The sequence below is a fragment of the Polypterus senegalus genome, chromosome 1 (genome assembly GCF_016835505.1).
Source record: "Polypterus senegalus isolate Bchr_013 chromosome 1, ASM1683550v1, whole genome shotgun sequence".
NCBI classification, from domain to species: Eukaryota; Metazoa; Chordata; class Cladistia; order Polypteriformes; family Polypteridae; genus Polypterus; species Polypterus senegalus.
This window is the reverse complement of record NC_053154.1, coordinates 182,522,321-182,546,400: the sequence shown is the minus strand read 5'-3', so window position 1 is coordinate 182,546,400 and position 24,080 is coordinate 182,522,321. Positions and strand designations below refer to the sequence as shown.

Here is a 24,080-nt window from a genome sequence, read left to right as displayed (position 1 = left end):
GGGGTGAATATTTCAGTTATGGCTGTGCAGGAAAGATACGTGCTTATCAAATAAAGACGCTTGTCGTGAACTTATAACTTTGAGGGGGTGAAAATCGTTTTTAGTTATGGCGGTGTCGTGATCTTACAACTTAGATCAGAGAGTCCATATCGTTTTTAGAAAATTGTATATTTATTTTCTTGTATGGGGGTAGGGTTTTTAGTGGTGCGTGTTTTTCTTTGTCCTGACTACGTTGTGGTTGTCAGCTTGTTGAAGTAAGAAGGAAAGAGAATAAAAACCATTGATTAGTTCTTTTATATGATAATTTACTACCACTTGCCCCTCTGGGAAGGGATATTACAGTATATTTATATTCTTACTACTAGTTTATAACTTAGAGCGGTTGTGTGAATATTTTATAGCGTTTTATGTAGTCGTACATATGCGTGGCTTTGCACGCCGGATAAGTGTATATTTAATTTTATAATATTAGTTTTGAGTCTAGTGCTTATAAAATGTGGCCGTGAGTTTATATCTTAGGGCGGGTCTGTGAATATTTTCAGAAAGTTACACATAGGCATAGGTATGACTACAAGATAAGTGTATATTTAATTTCACAATATTAATTTTGAACCTAATGTTTATAAAATAAACCCACGTGTCCTAAGTTTATAGCTTATAAATACATTTTCATACTTTTATAGTTTCATATTTACATAAATTATATTTTCATATTTTCATAAATCATATTTTTATATTTCATATTTTTAAATTTCATAAATCATATTTTGGGGTGGGGCTTAATGTCATCCATCATATTTGGGTGCGGGGCTTAAAGTCATCAATCAAATTCACACCTCTTTTGACACTTGCTGTCTATATGTACTACTAATGGGAATACCTGTTCACCACTTTGCATAAATTTGGGTTTGGCCTGAACATATGTGCATGGATCAAACTGCTGTATACCAGTCCAGAAGCTTCAGTTTGTATAGGGTGGTTCAGATCTAATTTTGCAACTTTTAATGCAATGCAGAAAAAAAATGCAAGACAAAGGAATTGTTTGAAATATCTTGTAATAAACAAAAATGGACTTACATTGATTTAATTCACTGATTTTCCATGTAAAGTCCCACTTGTCCTCCATTCAGTTGCACATTCTCTATATAATAAACTTAATAAGTTATAGTGTAATAAAAATTGCATAAATAGATCTGGACCACCCTGACAAGGATGCCCCTTGTCACCACTACTATTTGCAATTGCCATTGAGCCATTGGCTGTTTACTTTCAAAATGCACCAAAGATAAAGGGGATATTTGGAGAAGTACTTTAAAAGAAAATACAGTGCATCCGGAAAGTATTCACAGCACATCACTTTTTCCAAATTTTGTTATGTTACAGCCTTATTCCAAAATGGATTAAATTCATTTTTTTCCTCAGAATTCTACACACAATGCCCCATAATGACAACGTGAAAGAAGTTTACTTGAGGTTTTTGCAAATTTATTAAAAAAAAACAAACTGAGAAATCACATGTACATAAGTATTCACAGCCTTTGCTCAATACTTTGTCAATGCACCTTTGGCAGCAATTACAGCCTCAAGTCTTTTTGAATATGATGCCACAACTTTGCACAACTATCCTTGGCCAGTTATGCCCATTTCTCTTTGCAGCACCTCTCAAGCTCCATCAGGTTGGATGGGAAGCGTCAGTGCACAGCCATTTTAATATCTCTCTAGAGATGTTCAATCGGATTCAAGTCTGGGCTCTGGCTGGGCCACTCAGGCACATTCACAGAGTTGTCCTGAAGCCACTCCTTTGATATCTTGGCTGTGTGCTTAGGGTCGTTGTCCTGCTGAAAGATGAACCGTCGCCCAAAGTCTAAGGTCAAGAGTGCTCATCTTTCCCTTTATCCTGACTTGTCTCCCAGTTCCTGCTGCTGAAAAACATCCCCACAGCATGATGCTGCCACCACCATGCTTCACTGTAGGGATGGTATTGGTCTGGTGATGAGTGGTGCCTGGTTTCCTCCAAACATGACGCCTGGAATTCACACCAAAGAGTTCAGTCTTTGTCTCATCAGAACAGAGAATTTTGTTTCTCATGGTCTGAGAGTCCTTCAGCTGCCTTTTGGCAAACTCCAGACAGGCTGCCATGTGCCTTTTACTAAGGAGTGGCTTCCATCTGGCCACTCTACCGTACAGGCCTGATTGGTGGATTGCTGCAGAGATGGTTGTCCTTCTGGAAAGTTCTCCTCTCCCGCAGAGGACCTCAGGCGCTCTGACAGAGTGACCATCGGGTTCGTGGTCACCTCCCTGACTAAGGCCCTTCTCCCCCAGTCGCTTAGTTTAGATGGCCGGCCAGCTCTAGGAAGAGCCCTTGTGGTTTCGAACTTCTTCCACTTATGGATGATGGAGGCCAATGTGCTCATTGGGACATTCAAAGCAGCAGACATTTTTCTGTAACCTTCTCCAGATGTGTGCCTCGAGACAATCCTGTCTCGGAGGTCTACAGACAATTCCTTTGACTTCATGCTTGGTTTGTGCTCTGACATGAACTGTCAACTATGGGACCTTATATAGACAGGTGTGTACCTTTCCAAATCATGTCCAATCAACTGAATTTACCACAGGTGGACTCCAATTAAGCTGCAGAAACATCTCAAGGATGATCAGAGGAAACAGGATGCCCATGAGCTCAATTTTGAGCTTCATGGCAAAGGCTGTGAATACTTATGTACATGTGCTTTCTCAATTTTTTTATTTTTAATAAATTTGCAAAAACCTCAAATAAACTTTTTTCACGTTGTCATTATGGGGTGTTGTGTGTAGAATTCTGAGGAAAAAAATGAATTTAATCCATTTTGGAATAAGGCTGTAACATAACAAAATGTGGAAAAAGTGATGCGCTGTGAATACTTTCCAGATGCACTGTATCACTATATGCAGATCATATGGTACCACATATATCAGACCCACAAAATTCTGTGCCTACAGCTGTAACAGCACTAGCAGAATTACAAGAGATATCTGGACTCAAAATTAATTTGAACAAAATTGTGCTTTTTTTTAGTAAACAACATTAGATTGGACACCTTATAGGGCAGCAGTAGCTCAGTCGGTAGAGCGGGTGGTCCAGCAATCGGAGGGTTGCAGGTTCGATCCTGGCTCCCGGTATGAGAATGCAGCTGTTGTGTCCTTGGGCAAGACACTTAACCTACCTTGCCTGCTGGTGGTGGTCGGAAGGATTGGTGGCGCCAGTGTTCGGCAGCCTCACTTCTGTCAGTGTGCCCCAGGGCAGCTGTGGCTACATAGTAGCTTATCATCACCAGCGTATGAATGTATGGGTGAATGACTGTTGTGTTGTAAAGCGCCTAGGGGGGTTCTTGAACTCTAGTTAGGCGCTATATCAAATGCAGGCTATTTACCTTCCCTTTTATCATTGCAGATCAGCACATAGGGGTAAACATCACAAGAAAATATAAAGCTCTCTTTCAACAAAAGTTTGCTGTTTGTATTGAAAAACTTAAACAAGATGTGCATAGATGGTCTACCCTCCATCTTACTTTAGCAAGGAGAATTAACACTATCAAGATAAATATTCATCCTAAGTTTCTATTTTTATTTCAAAACATCCCCATTTACATTAAACAATAATTTTCTAAGAAATTAGATTCAACCATAACTTAATTTATTTGGAATATGAAAAATCTACGCATCCAAAGGGTGACCCTTCAGCGACCTAAATCAGAAGGTGACATGGCTCTACCTAATTTTCAGTTTTATTACTGGGTGGGAAATATACAAGCTATAAACACTTAGACATAGATGAAACACACACTAGCTCTGCAATAGAAAAGAAAGTCTGCAGTAGTTCTTTATATTCCTTGCTTTGTACATCAGTAAATACAAATAAATATCAGTATATCAGTAAATATCAGTTAATATACTAACAACAAAATTATCCTTCATTCACTCAGAATATGGAACCAATGTAGGATGCACTTCCAGATAGACAAGCTTTTATCTATGGCACCTCTACATAATAACCACCTTTATCCACCCTCTCAAACTTACACAGTTTTTAATGTTTGGAAATGTACGGGATTACACCATTTAGACCTCTGTATGTAAATAATGCCTTTGCATCCTACGAACAATTACATTTCAAATTTAGCTTCCCATCAACACAATTTTTCCACTATCTCAAATTAGAAATTTTGCTAAACGAAATCTGCCCAATTTACCTTACCTCCCACCTATTTCTCTTCCGGAAGAAATATTGATCATTTTTGAAAACTCAGGTAGCATTTGTATAATATATAAAAACATTTCCAAGTCTCTTCTTTTCGAGTACCCCAGAGTACAGTGGGAAAAGGATCCCATACTCAACATTTCAGAAAAGGAGTGGAAGGCAGCCAAGCACAGAATTCACTTTAGCTCCATATGCACAAAGCATTCAATTGTTCAACTTAAAATCTTTTATCAAGCACATCTATTTCATTTAAAATTATTCAAAATGTTTTCAGGGCAAGATCCAACCTGTGAATGTTACAATCAAGCTCCAGTCTCACTAGGCCACATGTTTTGGGTGTGTACCTGTTACGACCTACTCTAGATCTTTTTGTTAAACTGTACTCTAATTTGGTGCTGATGACTTAATTGAGTTCTGCCCTAATTGCCCACCTATTGAGTTGCCCAGTGTTAATAAATCACCTGGGTTGTGGGTGGGGTGTAGACTATAAAAGGCTTCTTTGGGTTTTAGGCTAGTGTGTGTGTGTGTGTGTGTGTGTGTGTGTGTGTGTGTGTGTGTGTGTGTGTGTGTGGTGTGTGTGAGAGAGAGAGAGAGAGAGAGTGAGTGAGTGAGTGAGTGAGTGTGTGGAGAAGGACAGAGCAAGATTTGGAGAGTTAGGGTTGGATGGCCTGGCTTAGGGTTTTTGTTTCTTATTGCTTATTAAAGAAACATAATTCTTGTAAGCTAGCCATCTATGTGATAAATGTGGCTAGTATGTATCTAGCTGTGTAAACTTTACGTAGCTAGGTAGCTAAGTTAGTGTTGTCCTTCTCCCTTGTTTCTGTTTTGTGTAACTTTCTCCATATTTTGTGAGTTTTTTTCCTTTTTGACAATAAATGGAAGAATGTTCAAAAACCTGTTAAAATTTTAAGGGATACAAGTGCCTGTCCTTTTTTGTTTGGAAGGAATTTTACCTCTGTCTGAGAAGACATCAAAGGGATCAAGTGTATTAGTGTGGGGTTTTGAAATGGGCTTTATGAATGTTCCACTCCATACATTGATTTTGAAATCTGACTTTGTGTCAGGGCTCGTTACTGTTGGAGTGTGCCCTAGATTTCCTGTGGAGGGGTTACATTCATATTGGGCAGTAACTTGGCTGGGGGTAATGTCACCTGTTTCAGAGGTTTTGGAAAATCCTATACCACCTTGTTCTGATAAGCTGGCATGCCAGTATCCCCAAGAGTTTTCTGCATGTGGTGTGACTTGTGCACAGTTCAAAATACTTGGTGTAGATAGATCTGAAGAGTTGGAATTTATCAGAAACTTTTCTTAATGATATTAATCAGAGGTTATCTGACTTCCAGTTGTCGACTACCTGAAGATGAGAAACTTAAGAAAATTAAAACCAAATAAAATTGTAACTGAAGATTTATTGCCTTGGTCCATTTCACAAGAGCAATTTATTATGGAGCAAAAGAAAGACCCTGAACTTGCATCACTTTTCTCCAATATTGTGTCTAAGGAAAAATTGGGTGAACTGTCTATTGCTTATTTTATTGAAAATGGAGTTTGATGTGTAAATGTCAATCATCTTCCTCAACTCCTGAATGGGATGTAAAATTTCAAATTGTTGTACCTGTTTTATATCTTTTAAATGTGTTACTGGTTGCCCATGATCATTGTTTAGCTGGTCATTTGGGAATAAAAAAACATGTGACCAAATACTTTGGCATTTTTACTGGCCAGGGGTATAGTCTGATAAAGCTCCACTGTATCCAATCCCAGTAAAAGGGGAAATTTTTTGAACATATTATTGATTGTGTTGGTTCATTGCCTAGAACAAAATCTGTGAATCAGTATTTATTAACTATTATATGCAGGGAGGGCTACAAGATATCCTGATGCTATTCCTGTAAAAAAAATTACTGTCTCTGTTATTGTAAAGGCTTTGAATTTTTTTTCTATATTTGGTTTACCTAAAGTTATGTAGTCAGATCAAGGGTCTAATTTCTTGTCTAAATTGTTTACCCAAGTTTTACAGCAATTAGCAGTAAAGCATAAAATATCAAGTGACAATCATTCAGAATCTCAAGGGATTTTAGAACAGTTCCATCAGACCCTAAAGTCTATGCTGTGTACTTATTGTTATCAGTTTGAGAGAGACTGGGATGAGGGTATCCCTTTTGTATGATTTGCTATAAGAGAGGTAGCTCAAGATTCTCTAGGATTTAATCCTTTGGAGCTTGTATTTGGTCATACCATATTGGGACCTTTAAAGTTGCTAAACGAGAGATGGATGTGTGAAACTTCAGCTACTACTAAAAACCTATTAAATTATGTTTGATTTTCATCATAAACTGAGTTATGCTTGTGAAATAACTAAAACTTTGGACTCCTCTTAAAGAAAAATAAAGTGATATTTTGATAAGAAATCTGTGAGTTGAAGTTTTCAGCCAGGAGACAAAGTATTAGGTCTATTGTCTGTCCCTAGTTCTGCTTTGCAAGCTAGTTTTTCTGGTCTTTACATAACTGATAGAAAAGTGAGTGACCAGGATCACCTTATCCATACTCCTGATCGTAAACATAAAACCAGATTATGTCATGTTAATATGTTAACTGTATCAAAGTCGGGTGGAAGATTGTTTAAAGAATAAACAGGTGGTTAAGTTGGGTGGCCTTGAAATCTCAATGGTGTTAGCTGTACCTATAACATCTGAGTACGGGTTATCTATGTGCTATGCACGTGTTGTGAGCAGCAAGTTATCAAATTCTAAAATATGTAATCTTCAAGAATTTGTATTTTATTTACCTGAATCTGAGCGTGCTTGTATTGTAAGTTTTATATCTGCTTATTCTGGGCTATTTTACCTCCTTGTATAAATGTGTTGTATCATGATATTGAAGTAAACCATGTACAGCTAATTAAACAGCATGCTTATAGAGTTAATCCTGTTAAACGTACACCTATGGGTAAAGAAGCTGAATATTTGTTGGAAAATGGTCTTGCTGTTCATAGTAGCAGTCCATGATTATTGAAAGGCAAATGCAGTTACTAAACCTGATTCATTCCCTCTTTCAAGAATGGATAATTGTATTGATAGAGTTGGCTCAGCTCACTATGTAAGTAAATTTGACCTGTTAAAAGGATATTGGCAAGTGCCTCTGTCTCCACGTGCTTCTGAAATTTCTGTATTTGCTACACCTGATTGTTTTCTTCAATATATAGTGATGGCATTTGGAATGAGGAATGCTCCTGTCCCATTTCAACAACTAATGACAATTGTATTAGCAGGATTACAATATTGTGAGGCCTATTTAGATGAGCTAGTGGTTTATTCCAAAAGTTGGACAGAAAATCTTCAGGCTATTGAAGCCGTTTTTGATTGTCTTGAAAAGGCTAACCTCACTTTGAACTTGGCTAAATGTGAATTTGGACAAGCGAGTTACCTATCTTGAAAAGCAGATGAGCCATGGAAAGATACAACCTCTTGATGCAAAGATTACTGCTATTAAAGAGTTCCCAGTGCCTAAAACAAAAAAGAACTGAGGTGTTTTCTGGTTGTATATCTCAGTTTTTGTAAAACCTTCTCTACTATGGTGACACCATTGACTGATTTATTGAGTGCAAAAAAGATCTTTTGAATGGAGGAATAATTGTCAAAATGATTTTGAAAATGCAAAATCTTTATTAATGACTGCTCCTGTTCTGGCTGCTCCTAAGTTTGTTGCCATTTAAGCTGGACATAGGTGCAAGTGCTTGTGGAGCTGGGGTATTCTTCTACAGAAAGATGAGAATATAGTGGAACAACCTATATGCTATTTCTCCAAAAAGTTCAGCAAAAATCCAATTGCAGTATTCAACTATAGAGAGAGACTCTGGCTTTGTTGTTTGCCTTGCAACATTTTGAGGTCTATTTTGGTTCATCTGTACTCCCTGTAATGATTTTTACAGATCATAATCCTATCATCTTTTTCAGCAGTACGTTTAATTCTAGTCAGAGGTTAATGTGTTGGTCTTTGATTGCTCAAAATTTTTATCTAATTATTAAGCATAAGAGAAAGTAAAGAAAATATCATTTCTGATATTCTTTCTCATATTAATATAGGGATTTATGATTTAAAAAGTATTTGTAGAATTTTTTTTAGGGTTGGGGTATGTTACAACCTACTCTAGATCTTTTTGTTAAATTCTACTCTAATTTGGTGCTGATGACTTAATTGAGTCCTTCCCTAATTACCCATCTATTGAGTTGCCAATTGTTAATACATCACCTGGGTTGTGGGTGGGGTTTAGATTATAAAAAGCTTCTTTGGGTGTAGATAAGAGAGAGTGAGTGTGAGAGCAGAAGGACAGAACAAGGTATGGAGAGTTAGGGTTAGGGTTAGGGTTGGCTTTGGCTTTGGCTCTTGTTGCTTATTAAAGAAATTTATTTGTTATTAGCTAGCCATCTATGTGATAAATGTGGCTGGTATGTATCTAACTGTGTAGCTAGATAGCAAGTTAGTATTGTCATCCTAACTTGTTTTTGTTTTGTGTAACTTTCTCCATATTGAGTTTTTTTTTTCCTTTTTGACAATAAATGAAGTCTGTTTTTATTTTGCTCGCTCTCACTTGTATGTGTCCTATTTATATAACCCTATGCCTTTTGGTAGGCTGTAACAGAGTACCAAATTAACATCATTCTGGGCTTTTTTTTTTTTTTTTTAATGCTTTGATGTCATAATCCCTGTTAATCCATTAATAGCTGTGTTTGGTGTGCTCCCAGATGGGCTTAAAGTGGAAAACGACAAGCTGTAATTGCCTTTACTCCAGTATTGGCACATAGGCTTTTGTTGCTCAACTGGAAGAATCCTAGCCCCTATTCACTAGCTAACAATGTTATCTTGCTGTTTATTCATGATTTCTGTCAAACTGTACATTTATTTATATCATTTTTTTTTTTCCCTAATTTAAGCGTCCTCTGAATTGGGGGTTATGGTGGGGGTGAGTCTTGTTACTCAGTGCTAGCCTACTACTTCATTGTGACTGGGGTGATGGGTCCTTTATGAAGTCCAGCAATCAGGAAAATAAATGACTAATGCAGCAATTTTACAAATTAGGACTAACAAAATTAGAACTACAGTGCTGTCTTGGCAGAGATTTCATAGAAAGCTCTAGAAAGCTTCGGTCTTAGATTCTCCTCCATAGCTGTTGTGCTGCTTTGATATGCCATTTCACATTTACGGAGTGTACAGAACACTGGCTTTTGCTTAAAGTACTCCCTTACTTTAGAAGTCTGCGGTCTTCTACACAAAGGACCTGTAGATGAAATAGGTGCTGTCATGTTGATCTCTTGAAAAATGGTAAAAATGTGATGCATCAACATATGTTGCACCAATCGCCGGATTTAAATAATCGACTACATCAATTATGTTGATGCACCATAACACAAATCAAAAGCTCTTAATTAAAACTAAGATCATGTTTTAAGGCAAAGTCATTTACAAGTTTTTGTCCAACAGACAGATAGCATTTTATATATAGTGTATATAGATTTACAAATAGCTCTATGTAAGACTCCTAGTATGTTTGGAATCCTTCTCCAGTTTATTTATCCATCAGTGCATTATCAAATCTACTTAATTCATTTCATGGTCATAGCCAATCCAAGCAGCATCAGGTACAAATCTGGAACAGTAAATTACGAATCGCACACCTCACCTGAAGTGAAGTGGGCTTTATTGTTTATACCATCTATAAACATACATTGGTACATTTTACAGTAGTAGCAAATTAAGTTTCCCAGTTGTGCAGTGCAATAGCTAGACAATAAAAATGTCAATATAGCAATACAGAGGAATTGAACATTTGACAAGTTAATGTAAAACAAGGAAGCCCATCTGTAGAAATCAGTATCATATAGACAAGCAGTAGTCAGTAATGACAGATGTACAATGGATAAGAAATGCAAAAGAATGCAGAACAGTAACTAGGTATGAGCCTATGATAAAGGTGCACACACAGGGACAGAGAGTCACATTGTGTTTAGGATCATGACTGCCTGTGGGAAGAAGTTGCTGTTAAGTCTTGTCAGTGTTGGTCTGCAGGCTGCAGTACCTCCTGTCAGAAGGAAGCAGGGAAAAGAGATTATGGGAGGAGTGGGAGGGACCTCCCACAATGCTGGAGACCTTATGAATGCAGCTGTTTGTGACCATGCCCATGACTGAAAGGAGAGAAGTTCCAATAATGGTCTTTGGAGTGTTCATTATCCATTGTAAGGATTTGTAATCAAACACATTACGGTTCCATGCCAGACAGCATTGCAGCTCGTCAGGACACTATTAATAGTGCCTCTATAAAATGTGGTGAGGTTATGGCATGAAAGGCTTGCCCTTTTCAGCTAGTGTAGAAAGTGAAGTGTACTTTCTTGATCAAGGAGGAGGTATTTATAGACCACACCAGGTCTTTTGTTAGGTGCCCAGGAATTTGGTCTACGATCATCTCTTTATTTTACGATCATCTCTTTATTTTATCAACATTGTCAGACAACTTCTTGTACTTGCACCAGTCTAACATAACAGCTACTTCACTACCATCGTGCACTTTGTCACATCACTATAGCAGATGAGACTTCTGTCATGTCATCAGAAAACTTGATGATGCTTTTGCAGCTGTACATTGCTGTACAGTCATGAGTTAGCAAGATAAACAGAAGTGGGCTGAGCATGCATCCCTGGGGTGCTCTTGTGTCAATGTTATGGTGTTAGAGATGTTATTGCCAGTATGGGCTGTCTGTGGTCTTTCTACCAGGAAGTCCAAAATTCAGTTTCAAAAGGATTAACTGAAACTCAGCACTGTAAGCTTTCCTATCAGATTCTCAGGGATGATGGTATTTAATGCTGAATTTAATTAAATAAACAACCTTCAGTCCTAGATGTTTTTCTTGTCCAGGTGACAGGTGAAGGACAGATGTTATGGCATCTTTTGTGAACATGTTGGAATGATAGGTGAACTTCAGGGGGATGAAGTGCTTCTCCAACATTACACAGAACAGCCTTTCATGTGGGCACATTGTTCAGAGCATCAAACCATGCATAGAATTTGTTCATCACTACTAGAAGGAGGCTTCATTGACACTGACCTGTGATGTGCGTTTATACTGATAGATGGTCTGAATGCCTTGACACAGGTGCCACTCTTGAATCTTGAAAGTGGTCGTGGATTCCCTGTGCATTTGCCTGCTTCGCTGCTGTAATGCCACAAGACAGGTCGGCCCTTGCTATGCTTAGATCTGCCTTATCTCCTCTCCTATAAGCAGCATTGCAATTTCTCAGCAGCATGTAAAGTTCTGAAAGAAAGAAGAATTCAGGGTTTCTGGTTCGCTCTAATGGTGATGGACCTGAGGATAGTCACAATATCTATACACTTACTGATGTATCCTATGACATATGATGCATACTCCACTATATTTATGTTATCACTGTAGGTAGCAGCATCCTTGAACATGCACCAGTATGTAGCGCTGAGACAGCTCCATTTGGCCACATTTTGATCTGTTTTTCTACAGGCTTGGTGCATTTAACCTGACATCTATATGAAGGCAGTAGCAAGACAGAGATGTGATCATAAACATTTGTGTACATAAGCTCCAATGTATTGTCATCCCTTGTCAGGAAGTGTACATGTTGGTAAAATTGAAGTATAGATTTCAGCTCTATGTGGTTGAAGAGTGCAGCAACAATGAAAAGTCAATTTGGGTGTGCTGTTTGAAGCATGTTGATGGCTTTGTAAATACTTCACTGCACTTCCGTCAAGTTGCTGTCAACAGTTTTGCGAACAAACACAACAATAACTGTAGTAAACTCCTGCGGCAGATAGTACAGACAGCATCTGAGAGCTAAAAGAGCTCCAACGACATTGATCAAAAACTGTTGGTAATGACAGAGTTTGTGCAACATCCCTTGGTAGTGTACACACACAGCGCTGCACCACAGACCTTACTGGACAAAGCAATGTTCCTGTCTGCACAAAAGGCATTTAACCAAGTTTCTGTAAAAATGTAGATGCGGCAGTCCTGCATCACATGTGTTGTAGGGCCTAAATCTGGGTGTAGCTAAGCTTGTTTAACTGTGTGGACACTTGGTGGCACTGTTGCTCACCTTTTCCCCAACAGACAAACACACTGGACACAGGTTAAAAGCACTAAGAAGTAATTTAATTTCTTCTTTTTCGGATGCAGTGCCTCCAAAGCACCTCGGCCACATTAAACACAAATTCTCAAGACTTGAACACAACACTCTCCTCCAACTCCCAGCAAGCTCCGTCACTCTCCCTCCCAAGTCTGTCTCGCATGCTGGGTCTTCACCACCTCTTTATATAGTCCTTGACCCAGAAGTGCTTCTGTTCTTCCTCCCACATGACTTGCCAGCACTACTGTGCCAAATGGGGGGCTTGAGTTTTCTTCAGCCCGGACGCTATACGGGAAGCAAAAATACCCTGTCTCACCGCAGCATCTCCTGGTGATTCCCACAGTACCCAGCAGGGATGTGATGCTGAACTTCATATCCCATGTTGCCCTGTGGGAATTCGGTTCACCACTATGCTGCAGGGAAATTGCCATCTAGCATCCTGGGATAGGCAGTATCCCAAAGTAGATACATTCCCCCATCCTTCCACTCTTTGGGTGTGCCGGCCTGCTTGAGCTGCCGGCCATCCATCACACTTGTTATACAGGAAAAATCCATTTAGTCACAGGGAAACTGTGCAAAGTTCTCCAAGATAGTGTTCAGGCCAAAACGTGATAAAGACTGCATAATCTTTACACTTTCATATTTTTTATAGTTTATGTACTTATGTATTTATTTTTTCAAATTTGGTCATCATCATCATAAGCCTCACCTATGTGGTGAGAAAATATTACAGGATATGGCAGCAATGTTGCATTACCCATTTTTGATCTGACTTCTTTGGTCCTTTACACAGGCTCTGCCTGGCCGATGTTTTCTCTTCAACGACCCATAGTCACTTCCTCCCATTACAGAACTTCAATGGAACTGAAACTCTGCCTCAACATGGCCATGCTCAAGGTAGCGGCTTCACCCAGTTGTCAGGATTAACAGTTCCCAGACAGGTAAGCAAAAAGTTGATGCATCTTAATGACAATTCATAGTGTCACACTGCTGGAGTATTTGCTAAAGAATGAGGCTGCATTAAATAAAAATGTTTCAATGGGAATGGTGATTGTGAAGATTAGACTTGTAGCATATAATGCATCAAATTGTTGGCACTTGTATTACATGCATACTCCATGTGTTGCAAATGCTATATGTATATGCCTGAAGGCGAATGAATACCATGCAGCATTTGAAGCAGCTTTTCATATGAAATAAAAATAATCACTGAGAAGCACTATAAGATAGATGAACATGGCCATTTGTTCCCCATATTCTTACCACAGTATTTTTAAAAGGAGCTCTTTGAATTCAGTTGCATTTAAATGTAATGCTCCATTTATGTTGTTATTCTCAGGTCTTCCATGATTTTGTTCACTATATACTGATTACCACCTATTCCGGCTTAAGTCTTGGCTTTCTTTTATTTGTATGACCTTTACTTGGATTAACCTTACCATGTGCCTTAGTTGTTATTTATCTTTTAGTGAGTGTATAGATGTCAAAATCCTAATGGTCACATAGTACATTGTACTCAATAAAATATATCTTCCTTATAGCATAGACAAAAAGGTAAATATTTAGTGGTAACAACAAACTGAAGCATTCTTCACCTTATATGTTTGAGGAGTTCAGCTCACAACAGCAAACAAATGCAGGCCCTCCTAACAAATGAACATTTTACCTGAAATGTCTTTGGTACTTGCTATGGCACTTTGAGACACAGAAGTGAGAATCTCTGTTCTGACAGAATTCAGTCATTTTTGGCTGTGTACACTGTTGTCAGTCATACCTTCCCACTGAGCTTGTGTGTCCTGTAAGTGCTGAGACTGCCATTGGGGAGTTCAATATTTGGTGGCTGCAGTGCAATAATGCTGTACTCTGATGCTATATGACAGGCACAGGTATAAGGCAAATAGTAAATAGAACCATTTTTTAGTTTTTACTTTCTTTTTGCAACGGCTTTTAGCAATTCATATTGTAAATCACTTTGAGTTACATTCATGTGTGAACATGTGTTATATAAATAAACATTGTTGTTGTAATATTTGTTACTTCATCTTTGGTCTTATCTTCTGACAGCATTTATTGCTTATCTGATGCCACAGATTTAGTCTCTGAAAAATGTTAGTGGCTGGTGCAAGGCTAATAATATGTTTTGGCTACAACTAATTGGTGTGGCTAGCTGATGTGGCTAATAAACCATCCTCTCCTAGGACAGAATACAATAGAGTTAAAAATTGCATTGTATTTTTTTTTTTAAATTAGTGCCTGCTTTCTTAGCTCTGTTGCTTTTTTAATTTTTTGTGTTCCCTGCTCTGATATCTCCTGAATTCTGTTATTTTGACAAATATTGTACTTCTATCCTTTCTTAAACAGCAAACAAAATTGCATGTGTTACTTTAGCCAATGAACAATTTGACGATCAGTGGCCATGGATGTATGACCTGAAAGGGACATAAATGACAGACAGAAAGATGTATGGGGAAATGAAAACAATGTTATTTTCATCAGGTGCAGACAAGGATCAGAACTGAGTGATTGTTTTATAAAAATGTCAACACCCATTATGGAAATTACAATTGAAAGCTGAAATACACATGCAAAGTCTTAATGCTCCAAATAGATATTGAAAAAGTGAATCCATGAAAAACAGGTTTCTATTTCAAACAATGCAAAATCTTAGAGAACACACATTTATCACACTACCAGTTTAAATAGTGATGCAGGGGTGACGCCATAAACACAACATGCTATTCTGTGACAATTGGATATTAACAGGAGCACATTGCCAAATACAACATGGATGCCACAATAAGGAAACCCCCAAATTAGTAGCAACGATAATAAAAATAATAATTTGGAAAGTGAACAGTAGTGTATGAACTTTAGAACATTAAATTAATCTTGATGAGAACAGGCTAATCAGCCCAAAAAGGCTTGACAGTCCTATATAACATCTAGTCTAGTTTTGAAAGTCCCTCAAGTCCTATTATTCTATGTGTCTATGGTTCTCTTTCTAAAGAAAAAATTCCTAATATTTGTGTGAAATGTACCCTTAACAAGTTTCCAACTGTGTCCCTGTATTCTTGATGAACTCATTTTAAAGTAATAGTCATGATCCACTGTAATAATTTGCATCATTATTTTAAATACATCAATCATATATCTCCTCTTAATCTTCTTTTTACTTAAACTGAAAAGATTCAGTTCTTTAAAGTTTTCCTCGTAATTCATCCATTGTAGCACTGGAATCAAACTAGTCCCTCTTCTCTGGACTTTTTCCAGCACTGTTATGTCCTTTTTGTAGCCTTGAGACCAAAATTGTACATAATAAGCCAGGTGAGGTCCAAACAGTGCATTATAAAGTTTAAGCATAGCCTCCTTGGACTTGTAATCTAAGCATCATGCAAAATAATCTAACATTTTATTAGCCTTCTGAATTCCTTCTGAGCACTCTCTGGCACTTAATAGTGTTCAGTCTATAATGACTCCTGAATTCTTCACATAAGGTGTACTTTTGATTTTCAGACCTGCCATTGTGTATTCAACCTAACATTTTTACTTCTTATGTGCAATACTTAACATTTACTTGCATTAAATTTATGCTGTCCAAGTCACTTCAGCAGATTCTAGATTATCTGACAATACAGCTAGCTTGGTATAATCTGCAAATTTAACCAGTTTATTACTTATGTTCCTAGTCAAATCACTTATATAAAATAAAAATAGCAGCAGCCATAATACTGATCTCTGTGGGACATCACTATTAACTTCAACCAATTCTGATCTTGTTCCTCATACCATAATTCTCTGCTTCCTGTGCCTTATGGATCCAAAAAATAGTGTCTCATGAGATATCAGGCCTGTTTCGTTGGGGGTACACCTTATCAATAATAGCACTAGCAGTAAAACAGTCATTTTGTCCACTCTGCTTGTCTGTTAGCCAATTTGTTTTTAATGGACAAAAATTAATTCTGCAGCTGGTAAACACAATGCAGATGTTTCCACTCTTTGTAGCCATTATGTTCAAAAAGTAGATCCCTCAATAAATAAAAAAAATCTCTATAGTTGTATCTAGTTTGGCCATTGTTGTGGACCCCACTCAAAAGCATATATATCATATCAAGTAAATCACCACAATATAAAATTAAAGTCAGTCTTAATATATACATATCAAAGGAAAAGTATTAAATTGTCTCAAAATATTCAAACTATTGGCACATAACCTTTGCTGTTATACAAATAACTTTGCAAACTAAATATCAATCTTTCCCCCCTTAGAGGGAATGTGGAGCAGTAGGGTATCTATCAGTCAGCAAGAACCTTGAAACCAATCCCATTAATATTTTGACATACTGTGATTAATGTTTTCTGTTTACTCTGTTTAGGGCAGGCTCTGTGTTTTTACAACTACACAGAAAGACGCAAGGTGTGTGCGCAGGGGAAGGGTGGAGACAGGAAGGAAGGGGGTGTGAGGATATGTGTGTATGGATGAGGAGAGAGGTAAAGACAAAACAGATAGTGACATTTTGTTTTGTTATAGGTATGTCTAGTGACCCTATACAGCAGGCTGGGGAAGTTTTATTGCTGTGCTGTTCAGTTCTTGTTTAATAAACTTAGCATCTTTGGAGCACCACGTTTCCAGAACTTGTTTTGTGTCTCACCCTACTTAGTTGCTACAATATTACAAGTTCATAAGAGCCGAATGTTATAGTTCTCCTATAGAGAACACAAATATTTCCAGGAGCAGCAAGCCACTTCAAAGAAAAGAGAAAGTAGAGTGGTGTGGAGGTTATTAGTAAAAGAGTTGTGTTCTGTGGAGGTTCCTGTAGAAAATTTTTAAGTATTTACTTTCTTATTGCAGTCTTGAACTGGAGCCTAGACAGGCATTCTCGAACCCCTTTTCATCATGAATGTAATATAATACCAGTGTCCTCCAGAGAACATCTCTCAGACAGCATAGTAAGCAGAAGTCAAAGAAGAAATCCACAGTCTGGACTGGTAAATTCCTAATCATTTCTAGAAATAAGATAAAAATAACTAAACCAGTTAAGTTCCACATTCCCTTTCCCAATTGCTCTAATTAAAGAATGTTGTTCAATTATGTGCAGTCTTGGGATTTATATTATTTAGAAAATAAATTTATATTTCACTTCACCTAAGGCCAACAGGTTATTTTCAAAAGTTACAATTATATTAAACTACATCTATTATTACCTCTCCACTTTTAATCTTAAAGCTAAACAGCTTCTATATTCATATCCCAGCTATTTTTCTTTAACCTAATATTTTACTAATTAAATTGACACATACGTTTCTAACTATGGCTTTAGAATTTAATAAGTGTCCGGAATGTTTCATTTGAGCATCAAATTATAGAAAATAAAGCTAAAGGAGTGATGGGAAAAGAAATCAACATCTCATACTGTATCAAATGCCTTATAATTTAAAATGTTTTTATTAAAAATCGTAGTTTAAAAAATGCTCTCATGTTAGTTAATGCATCACACCATTACATACAGTACTTTAAAGAAAATATTTTGATATATAAAATTGAGCTATGCTTAATAATATTGATTTCTTTTACCCATAACCTCTTGTTACGGCTATGGTCCATGCATGCTTGTAGCGGATGCCACATGTGCTATTATTCTGTGGGCAGTTTGCTGCCTCTTTGGGTGCATTGCAGGGAAGAAGGATGCTGTAAATACATCTTTAAGGGGGAGGTCATAACTCAGTCAGGGCGGTTGGTGTTGAAAACTTAAAAACCCGGAAAAGAAGGGGAGAAAGGGAGACATCTTGTGGTGGAGCAAAGAGAAGTGACAAGGTAGCGCCAAGTAAAGTATCTATTGGAACAAGTTCTTTTTTTTTTTTTTTTTTGAAGACTCAACAACACAAGGGAGACGCGTAACTGAAGACGGACTCTTTTTCTTTGATTTCACTGACGAATATCTTGGACCGGTAGGATTAAACTTTGTTGCTATCGGCTCGATGGCCAGAGTATTCCAGTAGGGTTTCTCTTTACCCTAAACGATAAGGACAGTAAACCCACTTGGACAGACTGGTTTCTCTTATTTATGAACATTGTGCGTTTAAACCAGAGAGGGGGGTTTTAATTGCTATGTATTTATTTGTTTGTTTTTCTTTATATATGTAAAATAATATATGTTATTCTTTTGCTTCTTCTTTATTTGGTGATATGGCTTGTTGTTAATACTAAGCTGGGACTAGTGGTGGGGGTCAATAAAAAGATGAGCGTTGGTCACGTTGCCTGATAGATTTTAGATATTGAACTGCTTTATACTAGCAGTTTTCTAATCGTGCTGTAACTTGGGGTTTAGTTGTTCGCCCTGGGTTAGCGGTACAGATTAACGGTGGCCTGTCTGGGGACCTGACTAGTATACATCCGCTATGTCCTTTCATGCATTTTTCACCACCATAGTTCAGATGTCTTCTGTGGGTTTGGCGCAGTAGGCCACTGGCCCGAGTGAGGAGCCGGAGATAGGGGTCGAGCTGGGCGAACATGTTACAATCAGGGCGCACGAAGAGCTCGATGAAGCAACCAGCCTGTTGGATTCACTATACATTTCTACTCCTAAGGTGCAAAGAGATGAAAATATCCTGCCGTCGTTGTGGGGCGAGATGGAAGAACGGATGGAAGAGATGCACGATCAGATCAAGGAATTGGCTGAAGGGGCCGCTGCATGCGAAGAGGCTCTGCATGGATCTTTGGAAGGCGCTATAATTATGTATGCCACTGTAATTATGTTGTTAGACTTAAGTGCAGCATTTGACACCATTGACCATTCTATTTTACTGCACAGGATAGAAAACAATGTTGGGCTTACAAGCCCTGTGCTCGCTTGGTTTAGTTCTTATTTATCAAATCGATTCCAATATGTACAGAAATGTGCTGACAGTACTCCATCATTATACACAGAAGTTCAATATGGTGTCCCTCAGGGCTCAGTACTGGGACCTTTACTGTTTTCACTTTACATGCTTCCACTGGGATCTCTCATTACGAAACATAATGTTAATTTTCACTTGTATGCAGATGACACCCAGTTATACCTTTCATTTAAATCAAATGAAGTTTCTCCGATGTTGTCTTTAAGTAGTTATGTTAGTGAATTAAAGGAGTGGATGAATAAGAACTACTTGTCTTTAAATACAGATTAAACAGAGATGTTAATTATGGGAGGGAATGACGCTGATCACAGCAATATTTTGTCGTCATTTAACTCAGTTGGAATCCCAATTAATTTTACTGAATCAGCCCACAATCTAGGAGTTATCTTTGACTCTAGCATGTCATTTAAAGCACATATTACAAAGTTGTCCAAAACATGTTTCTTCCATCTTAAAAATGTTAAGAAATTAAGGCGCTTTCTAAATAAACAGGATTCTGAGAAATTATTTCATGCATTTATTCCTAGTAGGATTGACTACTGCAATGCGGTGTTCACTGGCTGTTCAAACTGTTCTTTATACAGCCTCCAGTTAATCCAAAATGCGGCTGCAAGAATTATTACAAGAACAAGAAAATATGAACACATAACTCCAGTTCATAAATCCTTACACTGGCTCCCGGTTAAATTTAGGGCAGATTTCAAAATCCTCCTTTTAACATATAAAGCATTAAATGGCCGAGGTCCGGCTTACTTGTCTGAACTTATCATGACTTACAAACTTGAGCGCACATTAAGATCTCAAGATGCTGGTCTGCTTATGATTCCAAGGATTAATAAAATTACAGTGGGAGGTCGAGCTTTTAGTTACAGGGCCCCTAAACTGTGGAATGGTCTTCCTGCTTCTATATGAGATGCCCCTTCGGTCTCAGCCTTTAAATCTCGGCTGAAGACTCGCTACTTCAGTTTAGCATATTCTGATTAGAGCTGCTGATTAACTGTACATACTGCATCTCTATTGTTAGTCATTAGCACTAAAACATAAGTAACATGATTGTTATAATTTGTTACTAACCCTCACCTATTCTGTTTCTGTTCTCGGTACTCAAATGTGGCAATTGGTGCCACGGCCCACCTGCCAAGTTGTTTGCCTGTCTGTGGTAAAGTCATTCCTGATGGAGAATCACAGGAATCATGGGAAAAAGGGGTCCTTTCATTGGATTGGCTGGCCGAGCAACGTTTCAGCCGTGGAATGGCCAAATGGGGAGGCAGCTTGATGGATGAGGTCTCCAGGACTCTAAAAATATCCAAATCTTATTATGTGATATCATCTACTGTTAAATTCTGCTCCGTACTTCTATAATTTTTATTATTATGCTGTATTAAGGATTTGTTCTTTTCTGTGTATTGTATTGTATTGTATTGACCCCCCTCTTTTGTCACCCACTGCACGCCCAATCTACCTAGAAAGAACTGCCTTTCCCAAGGTTTCTTCCATTTTTCCCTACAAGGTTTTTTTGGGAGTTTTTCCTTGTCTTCTCAGAGACTCAAGGCTGGGGGGCTGTCAAGAGGCAGGGCCTGTTAAAGCCCATTGCGGCACTTCCTGTGTGATTTTGGGCTATACAAAAATAAACTGTATTGTATTGTATTGTATAGAAACGACGCACGAATATGTGTAAGATCAGCTGTGGTAGTTGGAACAGCGATTGATTGTTTGTCTCCAGAGTAGGGATCAGCAATGGGAAGTTGAGCTGTAGGACGTGGTAAGGAGGAGCTTGGGCGCTTATTGTAGGAAATCACGGCAGTCTAACTCAATGGGAGGTATGACTTCCAGGGTCTGCCTTACTGCTGCACCTGCCGCGGCACTACGCTTAGAATTCCCTAAATTAGAAACCTCTTGTACATCAGCAGAAGTTCTCAGATTTTTGGAACAGGCGGATTCATTTTTAGAACTACACACCTTAACTAATGTGGAGTTGATGGGCTTTTTAAACGCCTCACTGAGCGGTCCAGAGTGGTCATGGTGGCAGGCAGAAAAGACAAAATAACCGACTGGTTTTCTTTCCGCTCTGCATTTTTAGAAGCATTCCTGGCGGCGGATTATCAGGCTGAGGTGGAAGAGCAGATAATGAACACCTGTCATGACCCTACGCAGCCCATCAGAGACTTTGCATACGAATATCGTGCGCTGTGTTTGAGATGGAATCCCAGTATGTCAGAAGACGACATCGTGAGGCGTGTCTTTGGTACTTGTAACCCGCAGCTGGCTGTGGCTTTATGGGGTATTGTGGGCTCAGTACAATCTCAGGTGAAAATCGGTACTTTAATTGAGAAAGACTGGGCGGCCATGAGGGGACATAAACAAAAAAATAAGGACCCCTCAGGAAGTAGTTTGCCTAGTGGACGGGGTCAACGACAAAAGGACCGATCTGCTGGGGCTGAGCTCATCACTGTGCGGACCCAGTTACCCCCAGTTGGTCGTGCCAGTAACTGTGAGGGACATCACTGGGGATGCGTTAGTAGACGCTGGAAGCACTCTTACCTTAATGAAGCGCAGTTTGTGGGAAATGATTAAAAAACCCCACGACCTGCCCAAGGCGAGTGGTACAATGAAGTTCTTCTTGGCAGACGGGAGGGCGTATGGTGATAGTGGCAAAGTCCTGATGCGGTTTGCATTGCACAGTGTTTCCTGGGAGGTGGACGTATATGTCTTAGAGGATGACTGCTTGACCATGCCACTGCTGCTGGGGTTGGACTCCATCATTGCAGCAGGCATGAATTTACGTCCGAGGTCCGGAGATTACACGCTGCCCGGAGGAAAGGCGTTCAGGTTCGAAGAAAGATCTCGGGAAGAGCTGCTGTGGCCCAATCTTTTTTTATTATCTGGCGCAATCCGTTGCAGAACTGAGTCCTATAGAAGCTAGCATAGGTGCTCAGCCCTGGGAGGTGCAGCCTCTATTGAAAAGATGGCCTACGGTTTGGACAGATAAACTGGGGTGCACGGCAGCAGTTACTCATCAGATATATATATACTGTGGATGAGGTCTCTGTCCGACTTAGGGCTTACAGGGTATCGCCAATGAAGAGAAGGCTTATTAAAGAATGGGTTGACCACATGTTGGAGGATGATATTCTTGAACCTTCATCCTCCACTTGTGCAGCACCAGTAGTATTGGTCCAGAAAGCAGATGGCACTTTTTGATTCTGTGTTGATTACAGGGGACTGACTGCTAAAACTCATCATGATGCCTATCCTATTCCTTTGGTGCATGAAATATTAGAATCATTGGATGGTGCAGCTGTTTTTAGCACTCTGGATCTTCAGTCTGGATATTGGCAAGTGTGTATGGGAGAAGACAGTATAGAAAAGACTGCTGTGATCACTCCAGAAGGCTTGTTTCATTTTCGGGTAATGCCCTTTGGGCTTAAAAATGCTGGGGCTTCCTTTCAGAGATTGATGGAGCAAGTGCTGAGAGGGTTGATTGGGACGACCTGCTACATAATCTCGTCGATCTACGATATCATTGTCTTCTTTCCTTCATTGGAACAACATCTCCTGGACCTTGATGACATCTTCTACCGACTCAAGAAGGCTCAGTTGACCCTGAACATGGAAAAAGTGCCTCTTCTTGCTGTCCCAACTCACTTTCCTGGGGCATGTGGTGTCAGCCGAAGGCGTCAAAGTGGACCCGGACAAGATCACTGCCATTATGGATTACCCTCCTCCTGTCAACATCAAAGCATTGCAGCGCTTCCTGGGGATGGTAGGCTGGTTCCACAAATTCATTCCTAAATTAGCTGACACTGCCGCCCCTCTACATCAGTTCACCCGAAAGGGAGTACCATGAGAATGGACACCAGAATGCAAAGGTGCTTTTAAAAACCTTAAACAGGCACTTTTGGTACCACCTGTCCTGTCACAGCCTGATCCATGCCTTGCCTTTCAGGTGCAAACAGATAACAACAACATTTATTTATATAGCACATTTTCATACACACAGTAGCTCAAAATGCTTTACATAATAAAGAATAGAAAAATAAAAGACACAATAAGAAAACAAAATAAGTCAACATTAATTAACATAGAATAAGTAAGGTCCAATGGCCAGGGGGGACAGAAAAAACAAAAAAAACTCCAGACGGCTGGAGAAAAAAATAAAATCTTTAGGGATTGCAGACCTTGAGACCGCCCAGTCCCCTCTGGGCATTCTACCTAACATAATTGAAACAGTCCTCTTTGGATTAAGGGTTCTCACGGAAGGACTTGATGATGATGGTCACGTAGACTTCTGCCTTTTAATCCATCCATCATTATTGGAGCATCATGAAACTTTGAGTAGGTGGAGGTGGCGCAGGCCACCACCACAAAGAAACCGGAAAAAGAAACAGAAGAGAGAGAGTAGGGGTCAGTACGGATTTTAGAGCCACCATGAATAGTTATTATGAAGAATTGAACATACAGAGTATCAGGATTAAGTTAAATTGAAGTTATAAAAAGGCCATGTTAAAGTAATATGTTTTCAGCAGTGTTTTAAAGTGCTCTACTGTATTAGCCTGGCGAATTCCTATTGGCAGGCTATTCCAGATTTTAGGTGCATAGCAGCAGAAGGCCGCCTCACCACTTGTTTTAAGTTTTGTTCTTGGAATTCTAAGGAGACACTCATTTGAGGATCTGAGGTTACGATTTGGAATATAAGATGTCAGACATTCCGATATATAAGATGGGGCGAGATTATTTAAGGCTTTATAAACCATAAGCAGAATTTTAAAGTCAATCCTGAATGACACAGGTAACCAGT

The 24,080-nt window shown here is 38.9% G+C and overlaps 1 protein-coding gene across 1 annotated transcript in view; it reads left to right on the top strand.

Moving 5' to 3' along the window:
- Nucleotides 1-24,080, top strand: part of ppp1r32 (protein phosphatase 1, regulatory subunit 32) — a 135,819-nt gene that overhangs the window by 56,011 nt on the left and 55,728 nt on the right. Inside the window, exon 3 of the mRNA XM_039764233.1 lies at nt 13,179-13,326. Within this exon, the coding sequence (XP_039620167.1) occupies nt 13,179-13,326 (148 nt within the window). The remainder of the gene's footprint in view (nt 1-13,178; nt 13,327-24,080) is intronic.